Below are 26,954 nucleotides of genomic sequence, written 5' to 3'. Positions count from 1 at the left end.
TAACAGCAATATACTGTTTGGTTTGTAATACATACAGAGTTACTATGTATGATGGTATTAACAGAGAAAGGGGATGTGACCAGGTTAAACAATAAGGTGAATAAAGGGAATTCTTATATACTTTATTTAAATTATACTAAAATAATCTGAAGTAGGACCTGTTAAGAAGAAAATGTATTATAAATCCTAAACAAATATCACCAAAATAATATTTAAAATCAAAATTAAAAAGCAAGAGGAGTGGGGGTTGTATTGTTGTGTGGAAAACTGAGAGATGTTATTCATGTACAAACTACTGTAGTTACTGTCAATTGTGAAACATTAATCCCCTAATAATGAAATAAAAAAAACAAGGAGTTGGAAATATGAATAGAAAGCTGAATCAGGAAAGAGAGCAGTTCCCAAATATTGGTAAGGTATGTAAATATCATTAACTGTAAGCCCCATCCATCTGATCTAGGGTCCATATTCAGTGCAGGAGCCTGTTTAACCTCTGCATCCCTGTAGGTCAGAGCTCGCATTCTGTGGTCATAGCAAGGAAAATTCTAGGCTGCACTCACTGAAAGACCCCTCTTCCTCGAGTGGTAGAGTATGTTGACCCAACCTCCCTTTTGAGAATAGGGCAGTCCCTACCATTGTTGACCCATATTGTGGGCAAGGTCATGAAGTGGCCCACAAGAGGGTCCACTATGTTGTTCCTCATGAAGAGGACCAGTGACAGCAGAGAGGGGGATCTGTTAGAACTCTAGGTCTGGGACCCCGGTGGTGGCACACTTGGTTGAGTGCATCCATTAGTGGTCTAGGCCCATCATGTCTATGTGGGAATCCCAGGATTCCCTGACTAGGGCCCCAGGTGATGGGGTGGACTGGTAGTGACCAAAGAGCCATCTTTAAAGTATATTGGTCTTGTGCCCTTACCCAGCTTTTGTAGCCCTTACTTTATCTGACATGGTTGGACTTAGACACCATCTCTGTAGACAATACACATGCATGTTAGCTGTCAAGCTCAGGCAAAAATTAGTAAAGCATGGGCTCCTTGGAATATACCTAAAATAGACTTCCAAGATTTTTCCAAAATGGAGACCCCAAATCTCATCTGCTATATTCTTACCAATTGGGTTTAATAACAATTTTTTATTAAACAAATTGTTCTGCTTTATATTTTAATGCTTTTCAGCCAACAAGATGCAAATGCTACCATGATGCCAACCTGACTTCCCAGGGGTGGGGGGCAGACAACCTCACCAATGATCCCTACCTCACTAGGGAAAGATAGAAACAGGCTGGGAGTATGGATCAACATGCCAAAGCTCATGTCCAGCAGAGAAGCAATTACAGAAGCCAGACTTTCTACCTTCTGCACCCCATAGTCATGACTATGGGTCCATACTCCCAGAAGGATAAAGAATAAAGCTTTCAAGGGGAGGGATGGGATACAAAACACTGGTAGTGGGAACTGTATGGAACTGTACCCCTCTCATCCTATGCAGGAAAGTAGAAGCAGGAAAAAACAGTAAGATTCAAGGAAAGCAAAAGGTAAAATTGCGTAGAATCAAATCGTATTAATAGCAACACCATGTGGCCAGTAAAGCACACATGTTACCATATGTAAAGACTTGGGTTGAAGCTCCTGGTCCCCACCTGAAGGGTACCCATGAGCAAGTGGAGCAATGATGCAAGTGACTCTCTTCCTCTCTATCTACTCTTCCCTCTTAATTTCTCTCTAGCTCTGTCAAAAAGACAGAAAGAAAAGGACCAAAGAGCTGTAGATACATCTAGTAGACACTGAGATCCAGTGATAACTCTAGTGGCAATAAAAAATAACAACAATGATAATAGTGCTAAGTATAAACAACCCAGTCAAAAGGAAGATTTTCATCCTGGATTTAAAAAAAATGCAACTGCATACTCTGCAAAGGAGATTTACAACTACATATTAGATTCAAAATTACAAATAAAAGGGAAAAGTAATATGCTGGGGTATAGGCTATTTTAAAAGCACATACCCTGCTATGCATGAAGCCTTAGGTTTGAGCCAAAACACAACAGACAAATTTGGAGCTCTGTGGATGGTATGCAGGTATTATATTATTATCTCTCTTCTTTACATATACCTACCTCTATCCTCTCATTTCTCCCTCAAAGGATAAAGAGTAGAAAATTGGACTATGGAAGCCACTAAGTTATACCATACATGTGCAACCTGGGTCCTTATGCATAGTAATATTTGTACTCTACCAAGTCACCCACCTCCTGGACCCCCACTGAAATTCATTTTTCATGATTTAATTATACATTACATACAAGGAATCTATTTCAATTGTGTAAACAGATTAAAAATAAGAGAAAAAGACACACCATGCAAACATAAAATAAATCATATCAAGCAGGAAACCACCCAAAATTCCATCAATTGATGAATGAATAAACAAAATATAGTACAGTCATGTATTACTATTCAATGAGGTTATATTTTGAAATATATACCATTAGGCAATTTCATCACTACATAAATGCCATTCTCTGTGATTACAAAATCCTCATGTGTATAACCCATTACACACCTACTCTATGTAGTACAACCTACTGGAATCACAGTGTAGTAGGTGGACACATTGGTGACCAAAAAAGTCATACTGTTTATACACACAATGCAATAATTTGGCCATTAAAAGTAATGTAAAAAAGGAGTAATGGGGAAAAAACAGCCATACTGTTTATACACACAATTTGGTCACTTTTACCTCAGTGGCCTAGAGGTGGGGCTGTGTGAGTCTCTTTGCATAACCACTGTTTTATCTGTGCCCCACCCTGCTTTATCTCTTGGTCTGGAATGAAGGATTAAGCTAAAAAGCCTATTTATAGTTGAAAGGCCCTCAGGACCCCATAGCCTACAGGGAAGAAAAAGAACAAAAGAGGCTTTTAAGCCACTGTGCTCCAACTCAGGGATTAAAATACTATTGAAAGAACTGTCAATTTCCACAACTGTGAATCCTTTAATTACCTTATTTAGACACAAGTCAATCCAGGCAAGAGTGATCAGTAATTTGAAAAGTACTGAGAGAGGGACCTCATAACACATTATATAGAATGGTTAAAACAAGAAGAAGAAATATTGGAGAAATGAACCAGAACAAGAGTCCAGCTAAAAGCTCCCCAAAGGTTGAAGCACAAAATAATGAGGTCAACATCCAAACACTAGTTAAGGAAAAAGTCACAGGAGTGAGAAAGGAGTCTGAAAGAACTGTCATCAGAAATGCAGAAACAACAAATGAGACTCTGGAAGAAAACTCTAATTACATCAAGCTTATTAGAGAGCTGAAAGATGAAAGAGCTGAGCTAAGAACACAACTAGCTGAACAAGCTAAACAGTATCAGAACAGTATAAAAAAATACATGAACTCCAGAAAACAGTAGAGGAGAGAGAGAATACAATAAATGAGGCTGAACACAGAATTAGCAAGATCAAGAACAAATTAGAGACAACTAAAAAAGAAGTAAGAAATCTCAAAAAGATCTTAATAGATACTGAAAACAACAGCAGAGACCTATGGGATGACTTCAAAAGAAATAATATATGCATTATTGCCTTACCAGAGGAAAAAAGAGAAGGAGGGGAAGGAAGCATTCTACAGGACATAATAGCTGAGAACTCCTCTAGTCTAGCCAATATTAAAGACATAAAGGTTCAAGAAGACCAGAGGGTCCCAAACAGAATTAACCCAGACTTAAAGACACCAAGACACATCATATTTAGAATGGAAAGTAATAAGGATAAAGAAAGGATCCTGGGGGTGGAAATAAGAGGGCAGACTGAGAAGTAGCTTCTGGTCTGAGTTCCAATGACAACTGTTAGAAACGGTAGGATTTTTTGCCTTCAGCAGGACAGTGAATTTGGGGTCCTAGCTGTGACAACAGGGGGCGAATATAGCCCAGTATGGGTTAGAATATAGAGAAAAAAGAAAGGAAATTTTTTTTTTATTATTCCGGAAGTGCACCCCTGCACCCCCCAAAATCAAACCCTGGGAGCCAGAACGCTGCTCCCAGCAGACTTCCCTGCTGAGCTTCTTTCTTTACCAAGATTCCTAGCTCAACAGGGGTTCCATTCCAAGTCTATTCCTTTCTGAAACCCTTGGCCTTCTTTCTTTCTAAATGGTCAATTGGATCTACAAAAGGGAAAGACTTCCCTGAGGTGTTTTTTTTTTTTTTTTTGGTTTTTGGGTTTTTTTTTTTGTTTGTTTGTTTCACTTCCTTAACAATCAGCTGCCTCTGCTCAGGCAGCTTGAGGCAATCTGGGACAGGGTTTTTTACCCAGCTCTATTTTATTATTAATATTAAGGTGTATCTCTCACCTCCTTTAGGTTGACTACAATTAACTCTTAGTGTATTTTTCATTGCTAGGGGACTGAGCATCTTATCCATTGTGAGAGGAACTTGTTTCACTACTCCTACCACATCTACCCATTCTCCCCTTCTCCCTCCTCCTAGCTAATTAAAAAATAAAAAATAATTAATTAATTTAAAAACTTTCACTGCTCCTATATTACAGTTCATTTTCTTATCTCTTTTTTCTTTTCTCTCTCTTGTCTTTCTTACTTTTTTTTTCTTTTTTCCTTGTCTTCCTTTCTTCTTCCTCCTTCTTCGGCTTTCTGAATTCACTGATACTCGTTTGTGAATTATTTTGGGGAAGAAATCTGCTCAGAGTGTACTCTCTCTGTGTGCATCTCTGCTCTACTTCCCTTTCTCCTCTTTCTACCCCTAGAAAATACAGTGGATAGTAGATTTGCATAATTGTCTATTCTTGCTATCCCTTTTTTCCTTTCTCTTTCTTCTTCACTTGGACTTGGTTGCTATTTTTTCACGGACTGGAGAAATTGTTTGGCTAACTGGTAGTGGTGAAACTGCTTCAATCCTTGCTCCAGTTACTAGTGTAATTTCTGAGGTTGGTGATTGCAATTGTCATAAAGGTATTTAGTACAGTGTTGTTTGTACTAAAAACACAAAAACTGAGGAACAATAGAACATAAAAATGAGAGACACATTAATAAAAAAATGGGTAGATCAAGAGCAAATAAAACTGCTACTAAAATGAATGAAGACAAGAGACCAGAAGAAACTACAAATCAGCCAGAAGTAACCATAGATAAGAAAAGTATGCAAGCAATAATAAACTTATTAATCACAGAAATGAAAACAACTTTGGAGGAAAGGAATGGCAGTATTAGGGAAACAACAGTTGAGACCCCCCCAAGGAAAATAACGATTATCTTGAAGCAAATAGAAAACTGAAAGCTGAAATAGCTGAACTGAGGAAAGAAGCTGAGAGGAGGGAAAGCAGAAAACAGAATTAGTCAGACAGAGGATGAGTTAGAGAAAACTAAGAAAGAAGTGAAAGAGCTCAAAAAGAGATTGAGAGACACTGAAAACAACAGAGACATATGGGATGATCTCAAAAGAAGTAACATTCGTATAATTGGCCTGCCTGAGGAAGAAAGGGAGGAAGGGGAAGGAAACATTCCAGAGGAAATTATAGAAGAAAACTTCCCAGACCTAAATAAGAGAAAGGACATTAAGATTCAAGAGGCCCAGAAAGTCCCAAACAGAATCAACCCAGACCTGAAGACACCAAGACGCATCATAGTCACAATGAGAAGAAGTAAGGATAAACAAAGGCTCGTAAAGGCTGCAAGAGAAAAACAAAAAGTCACATACACAGGAACACCCATAAGAGTATCAGCAGACTTCTCCACTCAAACTTTAAAAGCCAGAAGAGAATGGCAAGATATCTATCAAGCCCTGAATGAAAAAGGGTTTCAATCAAGGATAATATATCCTGCTAGACTTTCATTCAAACTAGAAGGAGGGATCAAACCTTCTTAGACAAACAACACTTAAAGGAAGCAATCATCACCAAACCGGCCCTGAAAGAGGTTCTAAAAGACCTCTTATAAACAAGAACATCACTATAATACTTGCCATATATCAGAGCAAATAAAAATTCATTGAACAATGACACTACAATACATTAAATCCATAATATCAATAAATGTCAATGGCATAAACTCACCCATCAAAAGGCACAGAGTGGGAGAGTGGATCAGAAAACAGAACCCAACCATATGCTGCTTGCAAGAATCCCATCTGACACAACAAGAAAAAAAAAAGTGAAAGGATGGAAAACTATCATACAGGCTAATGTACCACAAAAAAATGAAGGAACAGCCATTCTCATCTCAGACACAATAGATTTTAAATTAAATAAAGTAATAAAAGATAGGCAAGGACATTACATAAAGATTAGAGGATCAATCAGCCAAGAATATTTAACAATTATTAACATCTATGCACCCAATGAGGGACCATCTAAATACATCAAGCACCTTCTCAAAGAACTTCAAAAATACATCAATAGTAATACAATAATAGTGGGAGACTTCAATAGCCCACTCTCACACTTAGACAGATCAATAAAGCATAGAATCAACAAAGATACAAGAGAATTAAATGAAGAGATGGTCAGACTAGACCTCCTGGACATCTTCAGAGCCCTTCACCCCAAAAAACTGTAATACACATTCTTCTCAAATCCACACAACACATACTCAAGGATAGACAACATGTTAGGCCACAAAGACAGCATCAATAAATTCAAGAGCATTGAAATAATCCCAAGTATCTTCTCAGACCACAGTGGAGTAAAACTAACATTTAACAACACACAGAAAATTATTAAAAGACACAGAATTGGAAACTAAACAACATACTCCTTAACAACCACTGGGTCAGAGATTCACTCAAGCAGGAAATTCAAATGTTCCTGGAAACAAATGAAAATGAAGACACAACCTATCAAAATATTTGGGACACAGCTAAAGCAGTACTGAGAGGGAAACTTATAGCCATACAATCACATATTAATCAACAAGAAAAATCTCAAATAAATGACCTTATTGCACACCTCAAGGACTTAGAGGAAGAGGAACAAAGGAATCCTAAAGCAACCAGAAGGACAGAAATCACCAAAATTAGAGCAGAAATAAACAACATTGAAAATAAGAGAACCATACACAAGATCAATGAAGCCAAATGTTGGTTCTTTGAAAGATTAAACAAAATTGACAAAACCCTAGCCAGACTCACTAAACAAAAAAGAAAGAGGACTCAAATTCATAGAATTGTAAATGATAAGAGGAGATATCACAACTGACACCAAAGAAATGCAGAAAATCATGCAAAACTTCTATGAAGAACTATAGGCCACCATGCTAGAAAATCTGGAAGAAATGGAATAATTCCTAGAAGCATAAGCCCTTCCAAAACTGAACCAAGAAGAACTACAACATCAAATTGAATAGCTTCTGCACAGCACAAGAAATCATCGCTCAAATAAAGAGACCCCTCACAGTATGGGAGAAGATCTTCACATGCCCCACATCTGACAAGAAGCTAGTAACTAAAATATACAGAGAACTCACCAAACTTAGCAACATAAAAGCAAATGACTCCATCCAAATATGGGCAGAGGATTTGAACAGAATATTCACTACAGAAGAGATCCAAAATGTTAGCAAACACATGAAAAATTGCTCCAGGTCACTGATTGTCAGAGAAATGCAAACAAAGACATCACTGAGATACCACCTCACCCCTGTGAGAATGGCATACATCAAAAATTACATCAGCAACAAATGCTGGAGAGGTTGTGCGGACAAAGGAACCCTCCTACATTGCTGGTGGGAATGTAAATTGGTCCAATCTCTGTGGACAGCAGTCTGGAGAACTCTCACATGGCTAGAAATAGACCTCCCATATGGCCCAGTAATTTCTCTCCTAGGGATATATGCTAAGGACTCCATAACTACCAACCAAAAAGTTATGTATACACCCATGTTCATAGCAGCACAATTCGTAATAGTTAAAACCTGGAAGCAAACCCACTGTCCAAAAACAGATGGATGGCTGAGAAAGCTGTGGTATAGGTACACAATGAAATACTATGCAGCTATTAAGAACAATGAACCGATCTTCTCTGACCCATCTTGGATGGAGCTAAAAGGAATTATGCTAAGTGAGCTAAGTCAGAAAGACAAATATGAGTATGGAATGATCCCACTCATAAACAGAACTTCATAAACAGAAGTTGAGAAAGAAGAACAGAAAAGGAAACTCAAAACAGAATCTCACTGAGTTTGGAGTAGGGCACCAAAGTAAAAGTCTCTGGGTGAAAGGTGAGGGTAGAAGATCAGCTTCACTGGGGAGGGGGGGCATGCGACACAGAATTTTGGTGGTGGGAATGGTGTTAATATACACTCCTATTAACTTATAGTCTCACACATTACTATTCAATTTATAAGAGAGGTGAAAAATGGATCAAATGTCTCAAACTTTGTGTTGCATAGACCATAGCTCTGTGTATATGTTCCTTCAGTCTAAGCACTTAAGACTTCAAACATGTAACTAGACTGAATTTTAACAGTGTGCTCAAATTGTTAATACATTTCTAATGACTTGCTCTTTGAAATATTAAATATCCTAAAAGCTTAGACCAGGGAGAACAAAAACAACTGATGGTGTTCCTTTATAAGATATAGCTATAAGTAAAAAGCATAAAAGGACATAAATTATGGTGATGTCTTGTATGGTACAGCAAATCCTAACAACAGGGTTTCCAAAGTTAACACAATTGCCAAATGACTTGGTGATAGCTATAACTATCTATTGCTTTCTTTCTCTTTTTATATAAATCTTTTTTTTTACATTTATTTAGTTATTTTCCCTTTTGTTGACCTTGGTTTCTATTGTTGTTGTAGTTATTATTGTTGTTGTTATTGATGTCGTCGTTGGATAGGAGAGAAATGGAGAGAGGAGGGGAAGACAGAGAGGGAGAGAAAAAGAGAGACACCTGCAGACCTGCTTCACCGCTTGTGAAGCGACTCCCCTGCAGGTGGGGAATTGGGGGCTTAAACCAGGATCCTTATGCCGGTCCTTGCACTTCATGCCAGGTGCGCATAACCCGCTGCGCAACCGCCCAACTCCCTATCTACTGCTTTCTTAAACCCCAAGACAGCAGGAACCTTCCCTTTTATCTATAAAGCCCATATTTCTCCCAGTCCTGAAACCTCTAAGGTGAGGCTCACTTTCCTGCATGCTTCACCCAATTCATGCAAACTGATACTGCATCTGCTGATTCCCAACCTAATCAATGCAACCAATACCATCTCGGCATGTTTCACTTTGTACTGCATCTAGAGATGTCAGGTGTGGAATGTGAACCCATCAGCTTCATCACTCTGGTGAGACCTTTCCTAGCTCATAGGACTCCTTAAATTCATTTCAGGTGGTACACTTCTTAACAAACCTCAAAACCTAGATATAGACCAGGGTCCATGAATTGGGGCATTAAGTACATACATCCAGGAGTTGGGGAAAGACATATACTTTAAAGCAAAAGTGCAAAGTAGTTTGCCATTCCCTTTCCAAACAGATCTAAATTTCCTACTCTTGTTTGACCTTTCATAAGGGTGAATCTCACTCTCTTTTCTAGGGCTGAGTGTGAACTTTTTTAAACAATCACTTTAAAGAGCCTTCGTATTGCTACTTAGATCCAATTGGTCAATTCTACATGCTAATGTCTGCTAATTTCCTAGTAATTGGTATCAAATTATATTACAGTTAAATTGCTATCAGTTTATTTATTGCTAATCAGTGCCAAAGAATTACATCAAATATTAGACAATAGATCTTAGGCCTGGGTTTGAGGCTCAGATCTTAAGTTTCTGTTTGTTCTCTACCTAGAGGGTCTCTGGTCTGTTTTATCTCTTCTTAGAGGAATCTTGTCTGGTTAAAATAGTTAAAATAGGGTGGGGGAGACAGCATACTGATTATGCAAACAGACTCTCATGCCTGAGGCTACTAAATCCCAGGTTCAATCCCCTGCACCACCATAAGCCAGAGCTGAGCAGTGCTCTGGTGTTTCTCTCTGTGTATGTCTCTCTCTCTCTCTCTCTTCATCTCTCTCAAAAATAAAATAAATAAAGATTTCAAAAAAATAGTTAAGATAATTCTGAATAGTCTTCCTCATTGGTGCAACTTAACAATTGATGACTGGCTTACAAACTGGCTCTGGACTGCTGATTCTGAAATTTTTATACTGGCTATTTTTGTTTGTTTTATATTGCTCAATATGCAAATTGTTGATTAATTGACTGAATTTGACTAAGGTTTATACAGTTAACTCTAACTTGTGCTGGCATATTGTCAAATGAGAGGCAAATGGAAAACTAACCCAATTAAGTTATTAAAGAATAACTTCCTGCCTTAGTGAAATTAAGATATCCTCTACAGAAGAGGTAGAGAAAAGAGAAAAAAAATTCCCGATGCTAAAAGGGAGAAGGAGGAGGAGGAGAAGGAGGAGGAGGAGAAGGAGGAGGAGGAGGAAGAGGAGGAGGAGAAGAAGGAGAAGGAGAAGGAGAAGGAGAAGAAGAAGAAGAGGAAGAAGAAGAAGAAAACAAGCACAGTGACATTTGGTTTAAGATGAAATTGTTGCTTGGTGTATCATCACAGGGGGTTTAAGCTGGACAAATAACATAGGTTTTGCTAAACGCCACACATATGTGCAAGAAGTACTGAAATCACTTATGAACAAAAAGCAAAAAAGTGGTATTAAACTTAAAATTTTTATAATAGGTTTCCAGATTTCTAGTAAAAAAACACATCACAGACACCAAATAGTAGCTCATCTGTGAGAATAGTTTTCAGTGAAGTGTCTATGGTAATTTCTTTACAGTAATGCAAAATGCATTACTAGTTATCTTCAGGAAAACAATATAGTCCAACTTTATAGTAATGTATAATATCTGCTTCATTAACTGTTATACTTTTACATGACAATAATGAAGTAACAAGCAAATAGAACATTAATGAAATGATCAAGCATAAGACCCTAACGACTAATCCTCTGTCCTAAGACCATTTGAAGAAGACTGATCTTGAAATGAATGCAGCTTAGAATGTTCCTAGCTATAACCAGGGTTCTGGAGAGGTGACTTCCTGGGCAGATGACCTCACCAGTATATTCTGGAACCCCACCTCTCCAGAGCCCTGCTCCACTAGGGGAAGACAGAGACAGGCTGGAGGTATGGATCAACCTTCTAACATCCATATTCAGTGGAGAACAATTATAGAAGCCAGACCTCCCACCTTCTGCAACCCATAAGGAATTTTTGTCCATACTCTCAGAGGGATAAAGAATAGGGAAGCTTCCAATGGAGGGGATGAGTTACAGAACTCTGGTAGTGGGAATTGTATGGGACTGTACCCCTCTTATCCTAAAATCTTGTTGATCATTATTAAATAACTAATAAAAAGAAAAACAAGAAAGTGTACTCCTGTGATGACAGTTTTGTAAGTCAACATTTCCCCCAATATGGTGATTTAATAATAACATAATTTTTATTATTTAAAATAGTTTAAAAGCTATAAGTGACATTTCATGAGAAAATGTATATCCAATTTGGCCCAGTTTGATCTTTACTATTCCTGTTTCCACAGCTCGAGAGCATCTCATCGCTTCGGTGAAGTTAACAGTGGCAACATTCAAATATAATAAGATAGACAAGCAAATGGTGACATTACGATGTCCCTGCCAAATGAAATAACACGTCTGGCCCGAGGCACATGCATATGCATACAAGTGCACACATACACACACACATACATGCACATACACCATACTACCAGCAGACAGAACAAAGACCCTTTGTTAATGTTCCACCTGCAATGCATTTTCTACCCTATGAAAAGCTAAAAGATATTCACAAAAGGAATGGTCCCAGCAGAAAGGACCAAAGTCCCTTCTGATATCAATACTTACTCTGGAAAATACAATGGAGATTGGAACTATGCTCACTAAAATTATAAACAAAGTTGTCTTTCATAAGATTTTCTAAAAGTAATAATTCTACAACTCAAAATTATATGACATCAATCAATAAATTGCATTTTTACATCAACAGTAAGAGGATGTTACAAAAAAGGGAATAGCTTATAGACATACAGATACAAAAGAAAACCCCTATAATTCATATACTTAGATGCTTATTTAGCTTTAGAATGCTTTTTTTTTCCTCAGAAAGAAGTCCTTAAAATTGTGGAAAGTATATAATTTAAATGGAATTAAATTGCCCAGCTGCTCTTGGTAACTTCAATAGTGAGGCAATCTTGAACAATTTTGGTTCATCTGTATATATTTGATCCACACAGTTTATGGCTATCCTTCACTAATGAGTAATCTAGCAACTGCTGACAGGGCACTTTTCCTACCTGAAGCTTCATTTTCCAGTAAAATGCATCAGTAAGTCCTCATTGTAGCTCTCTCCAGCAGCATGTTTCCGGGTTCAGCCTGCACAGCAGCTGCCTCCCTATAGCAGGCAGCAGAAGCACTTCATTGCTGCTGGACTTGTGTGGGCTTGCTGGAGCCCGCAGCATTCATTCCTGTGATCAAACTGGACTAACTACTTCCTCCAGCTGATTTTCAAGGAACTAGGTAATGAATGAATAATTCATGACAAATCCATTCCAGCAACCAATTTCTGCTCTATGGTCTACTCTGCAACAATCTGCAATGTAAAGATCGGAAACCATACTTGCTGGCATGCAAAGAATGAGAGTTCAGTTTTCTAGTTAGTGACAGTAAATGGTACCATTTTGCTCTTTTTTTCATACTCACCTATCACCCAGACTTACTGAGACTTTTTTATTTTAAGTGCAGAAAAGGTAAATGATTAACCACAGATGTCTGACAGAGCAAAAAAGAAACGGAAAATCCCATAAAGCCTTTCCTACATAGTGAATGCTGGCTGTAGGAAAGGCAGAAAAAGTGCTTGCCCAGAGATCAGCAGGTCAGTATTTACATTTAGCAAATGACCAGTTTCTGCAAAGCACAGAAAATCATACTGCAGTGGGGGAGGAGAGCTTTCAGTATCAATGCCAGGAAATAAATTGCTTCAAAGGGGAATTTTCCTGGTCTCTCAGGCTAGAAATAATCTTACATCTCACTGGTATTCTTCAAGAAAGAACATGAACATTCATATTCATCAGTCAGTGCTTACACATTTCCAAATGAGTGATCTCTAAAGCTGTCAATCCTCTACAATTAAAACACAGAATTCCAAGAGGAGGTTAAACATCAATAACAAAAGGAAGGCCTATACTGTCTGTTTTGCCTGCAGAAATCCAATCCCACGCCTATCAATTTTACCTGTTCCAAAGCTGTATTTCTTTTTCTTACCGTGCTTCCTCTAAAAGTTCAAACTTTTTCTCTCTCTGACTTAATTTTTCACCCATAAATATTCTACTCACAGCAGTATCTAACTTATTTGCTGTGCAGATTGGTACTCTGTGTGTCTCTGACCTCGTATTTTCCCCTTTCATCTCAACCTGCGATTTTATTGCCATTTCTGAGCCTTTCATTTTATGAAACTCAGGTTCTTAACTGCTTACCAGTTAACAGTTACTCAGAAATTCCTTTCTTTTCTGGAAGGGACATTTTTATGCCTTCTAGACACAGGCTGCCTCCTCCTGCATGTACTGGGTCTTTCTCTCCATCTTCTCAATGTATACATCTGTACATGTCTCTTCATTAGCTTATGCTTCTGTGGGGTGCCTCTCTATAGACTAGGGAAATTCTTCCCCCACCTGGTTACTTTCTAAGCTGAGGCTGCACACAGGCCTGTACAGGTGTATTGATGTTCGTGGAGCATGAAAAGGAAAAGTAAAGCCAGATCAGTTGAAGCTAGGGCTGTCAGCGACTGAAAGCCTCATTTCTTTTTATTTTCTATTTAATCAATCAATCAATCAATTATAATCAATTTTGCCTCCAGAGTTATCACTGGAGCTCGCTGGTGGCACTATGAATCCACTGCTCCCAACAGCCTTTTTTTTCTTTTATTCAATAAGACAGAGAGAAATTGAGAGGAGAGGGGGACATAAGGAGAAAGAAAGATAAGACACCTGCAGACCTGATTCACCACGTGTGAAGCATTTCCCCCTTCAGGAAGGGAAGTCAGGCTCCAAACTGGGTCCTTGCACAGGTTCTTGTGCTTAGTACTATGTGCATTTAATTGGGTGTGCCATCGCCTGGCCCCCACATTTATTTTAAAAGATACAGAAAGACAGAAGTCCAGTGAGAGAAAGTGAAAGAGGCCATAGCACTGAAGCTTTTTTCAGTTTTGGGGAGGACCTGGCTCGGATTCAGCTCATACACACAGCAAAGTAGATACAATCTAGCCCCCACATATACTTTTCCCATATTTATATTATTTACCTCCCCCCAAAACTCTTTCATGCCCTCAATGTTTATGAAATTTCATTTCCGTCAACAATAGCCTGGAGAAATTGTTCTTTCTCTCCCTGGCAGTGATACTTTTCCCTACAAATTGTGACTATCCAGTCTTCATACTAATGTGGTCCAGGGATGAGAGATAAGACAGTCCCTTGCAGCTCAAAATGTGTACTTTCTTTGACTTGTTGTTGTCCAAAGAGATCTGCTGACAGATGTCTACTTAGGTCAGGTGTTCTTCTAATTGTCAGTTTACTGATAAGATATCCCACTCTAAAGTGGTTTATCTGCTTCTTTCTCAATCCAGACACACTAACATAACTCTCCTGTGCTCCACATAGCATCAGTTTATTTATTTAAGAGAGAAACACAGCATTAGTCTGGCACATACAATGACAGGAACCAAACTAAAGACCATAAGATTGAGAATCCAACACTCCATCTACTGTGTCACCTCGCAGATGCACAACAAGGATTCTGTTTGTTTTGTTTTGATTTTTGCCACCATGGTCATCACTGGGGCTTGGTGCAGGCACTAGGAATCCACCGCTCCAGGAATCAATTTTTACCCTTTTGTTTTTTTAAAGATTTTATATATTTATTAATGAGAAAGATAGGAGAGAAAGAACCAGACACTCTGGTACATGTGCTGCTGGGACTGAACTCGGGACTTCATGCTTGAGAGTCCAATACCCTATACACTATGCTTTTCCCATATGTAGGAGCTGCTCTCTTCCCTGATACAGCTTTCTAGTCCTTTTTACAACTGCGATACCATCTCCTCAGACAATAACTTGGGTCTGCATATCAGATGTCAGGCTCAGCCAAAATAACATTTTTACATGTTCTGGGAAAGAGTTCCAGCCACCTAAAATTCCCAGTGATCCTATAGGACTGCCTAGATCTAGTTACTCTACTGCCACAGCCATTCAATATTTTTTCAGTTTTGTTTTCACTTTTCTATTCTCTCAGAGAACCTCTGCACAGTGTAGTTATTCATGTCTCTAAGTTCATACTTCAACTCATGGGAATCGTCATTTCTCTCACGGACCATCACCTGCTTCCTTTGAGTCTGTTATTGGGTATGTTTCTGCCAGTTTTTAATCCACTTGATATTCATGTAGTTAATACTTAAAGGATGGATATTTTGGAAAAAAAAAACTGGACACACTCTGCCATATTAAAACAGAACTCACACTACTTTAAGACAAAAAGAAAAACTGATGTGGTCATGTCACAAATGCTCTTAAGAGGTGGGAGATGATGCAATGCAGCAATTAAAGCCAAAGTATGCTGTGCCATGGATAAAGCCCTGGACTTGACCCTCCAGGCAATACAGGGGAATGTGATAAAGAAGACCAAGGATGATAAGCTATGCCTTAATGGCTGGTGTTCTCTCCCTCCCCCCCTTTTGTTTCTCTTTCTCTGTTTCCTTTTTTCTTCCCTCCCTCCCCTGTCCACCTTGTACTTTCTAAACACACAGAATGAAAATTGGACAGATGAACCATGAACACATGATGCCTTGAAGACATTTCCTGGCAGAGCCCAAAAAAAAAAAAAGTTCTAATCTGAAAAATATATATGGAATATTATATGGAAAATAAGTACCATTACAACAAAATTACTGTTGGTCTCTGTGGAAAGCTGACAACTGTGAGTTTATAAAGGAGTCTGTGAGTCAGTACAGAAAATTTGCATTTCCAGTCTCCTTATAACAAGGTTAAAACCTTTTGACACAGACTTCTGGAATGGGACAAGAACAATTGTTTTGAATTTTTTTATTCTATAGAATAAAAAGTCTATAATCTTTATTATTGGGGAGATTCATGGTTTACAGTAAATACAGTTGATACGTGTGTAAACTTTATAAGTTTCCTTCAAAAGATTCTCACCCTCAGCCTAGGTCCTCCTCCACCATCATGCACCAAGACCTGAAAGCCACCCCCGCCCCCTGCAACACAGAGTCCTTTACTTTAGTATGATACACCAAACCCAGTCTTGAGGATATGCATTACTATGCACAGGTTCAAACCCCTGGTCCCCATCTGCAGGGAGGAAGTTTCACAAGTGGTGCTGCAGTGCTGCAGGTGTCTCTACATCTCTCTCCCTCAATATCTCCCCCATAGCTCTCAATTTCTCTCTGTCCAATATAATAAAAAATTAAAATAAATATTAAGAATCACAATCATTTTTAAAAATCTTCAGGCAAATAACTGGTTGACAAGTCATTCAATCACTAAAATGGTTTGTTAAGGACTTTTTTTTAATTAGGATAGAATATATCTGTTCCCTTTTCATACTTTCTGTAGACTCCGTAATCAATTTCATACATCCAAGAATATTTTAAATGGTTAGTATTAGTAAACTCCTTTCTCTGTTTTTTCTTTACCTTATGTAAAATCTCCCAATTTCATCTCTCCTTGGGGCACATTTGAAGCTTTCTACCTGAATCTATATAACCCAAAAAGCAATTCCTTTTATCCGAAACAACATCTACAATGTTAGGAGATATCTACCTTGAGATACAATAAACCACAGGAAGGAATGACACTGCAGGCAGAGACAATATGGGTTCTCAGCTATGTCCTTGATATTTAAAATTATGAACCACCTTTCATATGAGCAAGTAAAGCTCTTTTTCATTTAAGTGAGCCTGTGTTGTTCATTCTGTTCCTTACAGCTGAAAGCATCCTAACAGATGATATCTGAATTATCCTGTTACAATATTAATCCTTTTTTGTCAGCATGTACATTTAAAGTAGAACTTGGACTGGGCTTGGTGTACTGCACCAAAGTAAAGGGATTTGTGTGTGTGTGTGTGTGGGGGGGGTGGCTTCCAGGTCCTGTTGCATGATGGTGGAGGAAGACTTGGGATGGGGGTGAGAATGTTTTGCAGAAAACTAGAAAATTTACGTATGTACCAAAACTGTACTTACTGTAAATCATTAAACCCCCCTAATAAAAAGCTAAATTAACCATAATAAATTATTCACAAATTAATTTAGAATTTCAATCTGATCATTAACAACCAAGAGTGGTTCAGGATACATGGGAAAAAAGTGAGTGATTCTCAGATTGTGTAATAAAGACATAAAAATTGTCTAATCCTAAATAATCCAGAGTGGGGGGGAGAGAGATAGAAGCTCTGACTGTTTCTCTTCTTTTTCTCTAATAGAGAACCCTCCAGACATTTCCAAAGACAGGTCAAATATATTCACTCTGCTGAAAAAGGTCTCCTAATTACTATCAGGCTCATCCTTTGGAGGGAAATGTCTATGGAAACTTTAAATGACTATGGAGGAGCCATTCATAAGAATTCCATCATAGGGGCTGGGTAGTGACGCACCTACTTGAGTGCACACATTACATTGTGCAAGTACCCAGGTTAAAGCTTCATACAAGATACTGGGTACTATACAGCAAACTCTAACAAAAGGACTTTTCAAAGTTAACCCAATTACCAAATAATGTGATGATAACATTAACTATCCATTGTCTTTTTGAACCCTAAGATAGCAGGAACCTCACATCTCCACTATAGAGCCTATATTTCCCCCAGTCCTGGAACCTTAGGATAGGGCCCACTTTCCCGCATGCCTCTCCCAATCCATATCAAATAATATCACATCTGCCGATCGCAACCTAAGAAACACAACGATTGCCACCTCAACATGATTCACCTCAGACTGTGTCCAGAGACTTCACATGTGGAATGACAACCCTTCAGCTTCATTACTCTGGTGAGACCTTACCTTTCATAGTATTCTCTAATTCCATCCCAGGTGGTTCACTTTCTAACAAAGTCCCAAAACCTAGATATAGACCAGGTTCTGTGAGAGAGAGCATATGTTCACACTTATCCATAAACTGGTGCAAAATATATACCTGAAAGCAGAAGTACACTAGAGTTTGCAGTGAGTACCCCCCTAACACTTCCTCTCCACTGTTCCAACCTTTGGGTCCATGATTGCTCAACAATTTATTTGGCTTTGTATGTTAACTCTCTTTTCAGCCACCAGGTTCCAGATGCCATCAGGATGCCAGCCAGGCTTCCCTGGACTGAAGACCCCACTAATGTGTCCTGGAGCTCAGCTTCCCCAGAGACCCACCCTACTAGGGAAAGAGAGAGGCAGACTGGGAGTATGGACCAACGAGTCAACGTCCATGTTCAGCAGGGAAGCAATTACAGAAGCCAGATCTTCCACCTTCTGCAACCCACAACAACCCTGGGTCCATGCTCCCAAAGGGATGGAGAATGGGAAAGCTATCAGGGGAGGGGACGGGATGTGGAGATTGGGTGGTGGGAATTGTGTGGAGTTGTACCCCTCCTACCCTATGGTTTTGTTAATTTATCCTTTCATAAATAAAAAATAAATTAAAAAAAAAGAATTCCATCATAGGGGCTGGGTAGTGACACACCTAGTTGAGTACACACATTACATTGTGCAAGTACCCAGGTTCAAGCTTCTATTTACCACCTTCAGGGTAAGTTTCACAAGGAGTGAAACAGCTCTGCAGGTGTCTTTCTCTCACACTGCCTGTCTCTCCCTCCTCTCTCAATTTCTCTGTTTCTATGAAAAACAAATAAAAATAAATTTTAAAAAGAATTCTGTCATGGCACAAAGCAGTGGATGCTAGGCAACTTCTCCCAACTTTCATAAAAAGCATGCATCAAAGTTGGACTTCCCAGAGAAAATCTGATTCTATGAACACAGTGATACATGCAATACTGAAAAGAAAACCCCAAGTGAGACAGAGCTAGAGTTTGAGGCTTGATTACAAGTGTACACGTCCAATTGTTAAAGTTCCAAATGGGAATTTCAAGACTCTTAAGCAGCTGCAATGACATGTCTTTGAGAAGCAGGAAGTATATAAGGAAAGTACCAATAATCCTGCCTATCTGTTGTCAACACCCATTCATGTATTTTCTCTGCTCTAAAGACCCCGACTAAATGAACATTTGCTCCCTATGCTTGAAAGCTGTTTCCTTAAATGATGCTTTATACTCTGAGTAAGACGTCTAATTTGCTTTCATGGGGTCAGGGTCAAAGATCTCTAAGAACCCAGTATGATTGGGCCTTTCAAATGGGCCAAATTTCCATAGTACTTAACAGATTGTCCCTGCAGATATCCTTTGGGAAACTATGAAGTATATTCACATTATCTCTGCATTACTATACTGCTCTAGTTTGCTTATCTCAGCTCAAAAGCAAACTGTGCCCTCAAACACAAAGATAGCTTCCCAGCTCAACTCCTTGTCTCATTTACATATCACATTCAAGAAATTTCCTGAATACTAGTAGCAACACAGTACTCTAGCCAGAACATCTCTAACAGTCATGCACTAAAAACAACCTAGCTTCCAAACACTGTATTTATCAGAGGACCTGAGAACCTGGCACTTTTATAATAGAAGTCTTAAGAATCCCACTACTAAAAAGCTCACAGAGATTAGCTGACAGGCAGTGCCCATAAAATAAACTTTGCCACATTTTTTTAACTGCCAGATTAAACATTTTTTACCTGTTCATTTTTTTTAATGTGAAATGTTTGCAAGAGTAAAAACACAAGTCTCTTTTTAAATTATAATTAAAAATATATACAAAGGGAAATACACACACACATGGGCATTGCTCAGCTCTGGCTTATGGTGGTGCCAGGGATTTCACATGGAATCTAGGGACTTAAGGCATGAAAACCTGTTTCAGGATTTAACTCAGTCACGGTTACATTTAGTATATATAAACCAATCGATGTGATCCACCACATCAATAAAAGAAAGACCAAAAACCACATGATTGGGAGTCAGGGGGTAGAGCAGTAGGTTAAGCACAGGTGGCGCAAAGCTTAAGGACTGGTGTAAGGATTCCTTTTCGAGCCCCCAGCACCCCACCTGCAGGGGAGTAGCTTCACAAGCAGTGAAGCAGGTCTGCAGGTGTCTGTCTCTCTCACTCTCTGTTTTCCCCTCCACTCTCCATTTCTCTCTGTCTTATCTAATAACAATGACATCAATAACAACAATAGTAACTACAACAATAAAAAAACAAGGACAACAAAAAGGAATAAATATTAAAATAGAAATTATTAAAAAACACATGATTATATCAATAGATGCAGAGAAAGCCTTTGACAAGATTCAACATCACTTTATGATCAAAACACTACAAAAAATGGGAATAGATGGAAAATATTTATAGATAGTAAGGTCCATAAACAGCCAACATCACACTTAATGGTGAAAAACTGAAAGCATTTCCCCTCAGATCAGGTACTAGACAGGGACGCTCATTATCACCATTACTATTCAACAAAGTGTTGGAAATTCTTGTTATAGCAATCAGGCAGGAGCAAGGAATTAAAGGCATACAGATTGGAAGAAAAGAAGTCAAACTCTTCCTATTTGCAGATGACAGGATAGTATACATAGAAAAACCTAAAGGTAGTTCACTTTCTAACAAAGTCCCATAACCTAGATATACACCAGTTTCTGTGAGAGAGAGCTTATGTGCACACGTATCCATAAACTACTGCAAAATATATACCTGAAAGCAGGACCACACTAGAGTTTGCAGTGAGTACCTCCCTAACACTTCCTCTCCACTATTCCAAGCTTGGGATCCATGATTGCTCAACAAATTGTTTGGCTTCATATGTTAACTCTCTTTTCAATCACCAGGTTCCAGATGCCACCAGGATGCTGGCTAGGCTTCCCTGGATTGAAGACCCCACCAATGTGTCCTGGAGCTCAGCTTCCCCAGAGTCACACCCTACTAGGGAAAGAGAGAGGCAGACTGGGAGTATGGACCGACCAGTCAACGCCCATGTTCAGCGGGGAAGCAATTACAGAAGCCAGACCTTCTACCTTCTGCAACCCTCAATGACCCTGGGTCCATGCTTCCAGAGGGATAGAGAATGGGAAAGCTACCATGGGAGGGGGTGGGTTATGGGGATTGGGTGTTGGGAATTGTGTGGAGTTGTACCCCTCCTACCTTATGCTTTTGTTCACTAATCCTTTCTTAAATAAAAAATTAAAAAAAAAAAAAAAAAGAATCCAGCTCTTAGAAATTATCAGGCAATACAGTAAGGTATCAGGCTATAAAATTAACATATGAAAGGCAATGGCATTCCTCTATGAAAACACTAAATTAGAAGAAGAAATCCAGAAATCAATCCTTTTACTATAGCAACAAAAACAATAAAATGTCTAGGAATAAACCTAGCCAAAGAAGTGTAAGACTTGTATACTGAAAATTATGAGTTACTATTCAAGGAAATAGAAAAAGACACAAAGAAGTAGAAAGACTTCTTTCTATTTGTTCATGGGTTGAAGAATTAACATCATCAAAATAAATATATTACTCAGAGCTATATACACATTTAATGCCATCACCATCAAGATCCCACCCAATTTTTTTAAGGAGAATAGAATAGAAGCTACAAATATTTATCTAGAACCAGGAAAGACTTAGAATTACCAAAACAATCTTGATAAGAAAGAAAAGAACTGGAGGCATCACACTCCCAGATCTCAAATTGTATTATAGGGCCACTGTCATCAAAACTGCTTGATACTGAAACATAAATAGACACAGTGACCAATGGTATAGAATTCAGAGCCCCACACACTGTTCTCTTTTTTTTACCTTGTTATTTTTCTTTTATGAATGAAGCAATTCACAGTAAGTTGTCAATATTATTCATGTTATCACTAAATATGTATTCATGCAATTTAGCATTCTCTTATATAAATACAGTGCTGGGGCTGGGTGGTGGTGTACCTGGTTGAGTGCATAAGTTCCAACTCACAAGGACCCTGGTTTGAGTCCCCGGTCCCTACCTGCAGGGGTAAAGTTTTGCAAATGATGAAGCAGTGTTACCAGTGTCTCTCTGTCTCTGTCCCCCTCTATCTCTCCCTTCCCACTCAATTGCTGGCTGCCTCTATCCAATAAATAAATAAAAATAATTTTAAAAAATACAGTGCCATTCTACATATAAGAAAATTAATCAATTTTAAAATTTTTTAAATTTTTTGATAGCAGGTAAAAACAGAAGGGGAAGAGAGAGAGAAATAGAGAGAGATAAAGAGACAGAGAGAGAGAGAGACACCTGTAGCACCTTGCAGGTGAGGACTGAGGGTTTGAATCCGGGTTTTCCCACATGGTAATATGTGCAATTCACATGGTGTCCTACTACCTGGCCTCCTAATGCTTAATTATTATCTATCATATAGACAATATTCAGTTTCCCCAGATGTCTCAGACAAAAGTACCTGCTTAGTCTACCTAGTTGGTTGCCTCAAGGTTTACAAATTAATTTGGCTATCATGCCTCTCTTCAAATCTAAAATAACAGCAGACAACTCAATCCCCCAACACTTCATGTACTGGAATTGTGTTCAGGTTTGTCTCTCTTGCCTCTGGTTCATCTAAAAGTCTCCTATGTATAATAAATATAATAAAACTTTAAAAAGACTCGTACTAGTGAACTGTAGCTTATCCACATTGAGCAGAATTATAAATCACACTGATTATCTCAAGAGATCTTTGCTCTCAGGGAAAATATAACAATGAACCTTAGGGTACTGTGTGAATCATCTGAGTATGTCTTTCACAATGTGGGTGTGTAACTCTGCTTATATTCATATATGCTAGCTATACAGCTAGTAACAAGATTGTTCCCAACAGCCTATCTCATTCATGAACAAAGCCCTGAGGCTAAAGATATTATTAAGACATTCTTGTATATAGAAGCTCTTAGTTATTCACATATTACCAGGATACAAAGAACTAAACAGCAATTTCCTGCTGTTTTAAACTATTAGAATTCTAAAACGTAGTAAAGGAAGAACTTCATAAGTAAATGTGAAAAAAAATACACAAACTCAACACTAGGATGACTGAATGATGTGGGTGACATTTCATCATCTATGCAAAAGAAGCAAGGAAGGTATAAACTATTCCAAAATGCAGCAAGCAGTGAAGGAACCTGTTTGCACAAAGTGCTGCTGTCACCCGATAAGGAATGTCAGTATGGCACTGAGTCAGATGGTGGCTCTTACTTCCTCCGTGTCATGTCACACACCCTTTTTTCTTCACAGGCTAGTCATTCCAACTGAAAAGTTAGACTTTTCCTAGGGGCTCCTTTATTATCCATATGCTATCATTTCTGTAATTGACATCATTTTATTTTGAGATTTCTCTCAAAAGATTTGAATATAGCTGGATTTTGGAAATATCCAGTTGCACCATCCTCAAGACACACACACACACACACACACACACACACACACACACACACACACACACACACACACACACACACACCTACCCTCAAATTCACTATCTCTTCTGATAATATGCCACCCCATCTTCTGTAAAAATAGACAGATAAAGTGATGTCTCCTTATTGTCCAAGCAGGATTCATTTACTCATTGACCAGCACAGCCCATCAGTGACCAGCACTGTCAAGGATCATACCTCCTATATGTTCTGATGAAATTTACTCATATATCTCACCTCTAACATTGTTTCCTTGGCCTAATAAAACATTATGTGGACTAGGACAGAAGCAATAGCCATCTAAGGCAACCCCCCTCAAACTCCCTCACTAAAAAAGATGGCAAGCTTACTAAAGCAGAGCTTCAACTGTGTCACTCCCTGCTTTATATCTTCCTTGATATCTCAGTGCCCTCAGCATAATATGGTAACTTTGCCTTATGCATAATATGGTAACTTTGCCTTATGTTCCCATATGCACACTACACATTCCAGAGATTGAGGGGTTTTTTTTCTTTTCTCTTCTCTCCTCTCCTCTTTTCTCTCCTCTCCTCTTCTCTTGAAAGAGAATATACCACGTGTTCTTCAATTCCCTAAGAAATTTGGCCTCTCTGCTCCTGAAATGGTTCTCTAGCTTCACCTAATTCCTATATCTTAAAGCATTCATCTTTGAGGTATCCTCTTACAGAAAATTTCCCCTATCATCACAAGACTGAGTCAGGGAATATTTTCTGAGCCCCTAAATTTACCACAACTAGACTGTCTGTCTACTTTTCCTGCTAGCAATAGAAACAATGAAGGCACGGACTACAGTTGTAGTGTGAGGTCTTACAGAAGCACAGGACCCAGGAGAGATCTATGTAGTACAGGGGACATCTTTTTTTTCTTTTTTTTTCTTTTTTATTTAAGAAAGGATTAATTAACAAAACCATAGGGTAGGAGGGGTACAATTCCACACAATTCCCACCACCCAATCTCCATTTCCCACCCCCTCCCCTGATAGCTTTCCCATTCTCTATCCCTTTGGGAGCATGGACCCAGGGTCATTGTGGGTTGCAGAAGGTAGAAGGTCTGGCTTCTGTAATTGCTTAGGGGACATCTTTGTATCTTGCCACATACATGTGTAGTGTTCGACACATAACTATTTAGTGGCTGCTTACCAAATATTTTTTCAAAGAGTGAATAATGAAGACACAAGATAAAGACTTAAGGACACAAACAGAAAAACATTTTAACTGAGTTCAGTACAGACTAGCTAAGTGCTGTGGTAGTGGAGACATAGAGGGTGTGGAGCTAGGTGGGGTTATTAGGAGGTACATGTGGTTTAAAAAGATAAAGCTCAGTAGCTGGCTGAAAAGATATCGAAGAGCAAGTGAATACCATGAGTATGGAGGTTGGGTCTAAATATCAACTATATAACTTGTCGACCACCTATCAGGGAACATTGGATACCCATCCATGAGAATGGCAATAACAGTGCCTCCTTCATAGTTCCTACATGAAGATCAAATGAATTCAGTAAATTAATATTTATAAAGGCCAGGTTTTATACAAAACAAGCATAATAACATGGTGTTTTAATTAAATAAGACAAATTTAGTGGTCACCTCACTACTTAGAGGCTCTAAAAACTGGCACATATGAAGTGAGTAATTAATAAATAACTGTGGTGCATCACTTATATAACTGTGGCGCATCACTTATATACCATACCAAACATACTGCTAAATATGATGAAATTTTCACATCTAACTCTGTAGGTAGTATTTACAAAAGAACTATTTATATATATTCACAAAACTCATGGTACACTGGAGTAACTAGAATTTCAGAACTGCCTCTAAAATAACCACACCCAACTCCCATCTTCAAACACAAAAATCCTGGAGAAAAATCCTGAGAAAGAGAAACCTGTCTTTGTGCGCGCTGCGGAGAAGAGAGAGAGAGGAGGTCCAGAGCAAAGAGGGAACACAAATCTTTGCGCTGGCACCTCGGAGTTGGGTGCCAACATGGCAGATGTGACTGCACAATTTCCCAGCAGAAACCAAGATGCTTTCATGCTATTTATATCATTTCATTTGTTTTTGTCTTTTCTTGGTCTTATCTGATGCCAGTGATTGAACCCAGGGTCTCATTATGTGTGCCATACTGTAAAATAACCTCCTTGGCCCTTAAAAACACTTTTAACAACTACCAGGTGGTTTCACCCATATGTGGAATATAGGTGACTAAAGTAAATGAACTTGCAAAAAAAGTCACTAGTGAAATGGAGGAAAAGAATAAATAAATAAAGCTTAAAATCAGAATGTTCAGCAAAAGGGTAGAGCTAAAGGAAAAAAGTTTGAGTTACATATTTACAGAAACAAAAGAAAAGCAAAAAGCCTAATACAAGGATGGTAAAGTATTAAAAAGTTAAGTTTGTGTAATAAAAATAAGTAGGCATTAAAATTAAAATGTCAGTAGACTTGGATGAAGAAATGATTACTGAATGTGAAGAGAATGCTGAATTAATCACCAAAACCATAACACAGATAGAGAAAGTATAACAGAAGACAGAATGAGCTTTATTCTTAGAAAGAATGAAGGAAACAGGGAGCAGTCTCCTCAGTATTTGAGAAGACAATGATAAGAATTTTCCATTCTTACACATTATTAAAGACAGAAATTTTCCATTCTCATTCATTACTAAAGAACACATGATTCTCAAATGACAAAGTACACATGAAGTCTAAGAAGAAATGAAACCAACAAAAGCAAAACTTGCCACATTGTTAAAAAAAAAAAAAAAAGACAGTTCTGGTTGCCATGCACTGAGGAGGTAAGGAGGCTTGCTAATCAGCATTCTGTGTACTTTGACATATGGCTCTTTCAGTCTTCCACCTAGATTCAGGTTCCTAGGGGTCTCGGTGTCTCTCTCTCTCTCTCCCATTTCCTGATGTATAAATGAATGGAAAAATAAGTGTAAAGTATATTTATAATCATGTGAAAGCATTTAAGTGGAAACAAAATAATATAGAAAAACAATATACAGGGTCAAGTGACTTAAGGCATTTCTTTTGGACGTGTTTCTCCATTTGTATAAAATAAAAAATTGGGGATGGGTAGTGGTGCACTTGGTTACAATTCTCAAGAATCCACACTCAAGCCCCTGGTCCCCACATGCAGGGGTAAAGTTTCATAAGCGGTGAAGCAGTGATGCAGATGTCTCTCTGTCTCTTTCCTCTCCCTACCTCCTCTCAATTTCTGTCTCTATCCACTAAAAAATAAAATTAATGAAATAAAATAAAATAAAAGATCCATCTCTGTTAAGTTGAAAGCTATAATTATTACTTTATGAAATC

General features: G+C 38.4%; 1 protein-coding gene across 13 annotated transcripts in view; it reads right to left on the bottom strand.

Annotated features, from left to right (window-relative positions):
• MARCHF8 (membrane associated ring-CH-type finger 8) overlaps positions 1 to 26,954 on the bottom strand; it is a 138,256-nt gene that overhangs the window by 40,354 nt on the left and 70,948 nt on the right. For 2 of the 13 annotated variants that reach the window (XM_060191734.1, XM_060191752.1), the window contains exon 1: positions 12,322 to 12,480. The exons of 10 other annotated variants lie outside the window; for them this stretch is intronic. In XM_060191734.1, coding sequence (XP_060047717.1) covers positions 12,322 to 12,333 — 12 coding nt within the window. In that variant the 5' untranslated portion in view covers positions 12,334 to 12,480. Of the gene's footprint in view, positions 1 to 12,321; positions 12,482 to 26,954 lie in introns of those variants that run through there. One more of the 13 variants, XM_060191759.1, reaches the window with a different exon arrangement.

This window comes from Erinaceus europaeus, chromosome 1, assembly GCF_950295315.1.
Source record: "Erinaceus europaeus chromosome 1, mEriEur2.1, whole genome shotgun sequence".
In the NCBI taxonomy this organism is placed as follows: Eukaryota; Metazoa; Chordata; class Mammalia; order Eulipotyphla; family Erinaceidae; genus Erinaceus; species Erinaceus europaeus.
The sequence above is the reverse complement of the archived record's forward strand: the minus strand, read 5'-3'. Positions and strand labels throughout refer to the sequence as shown.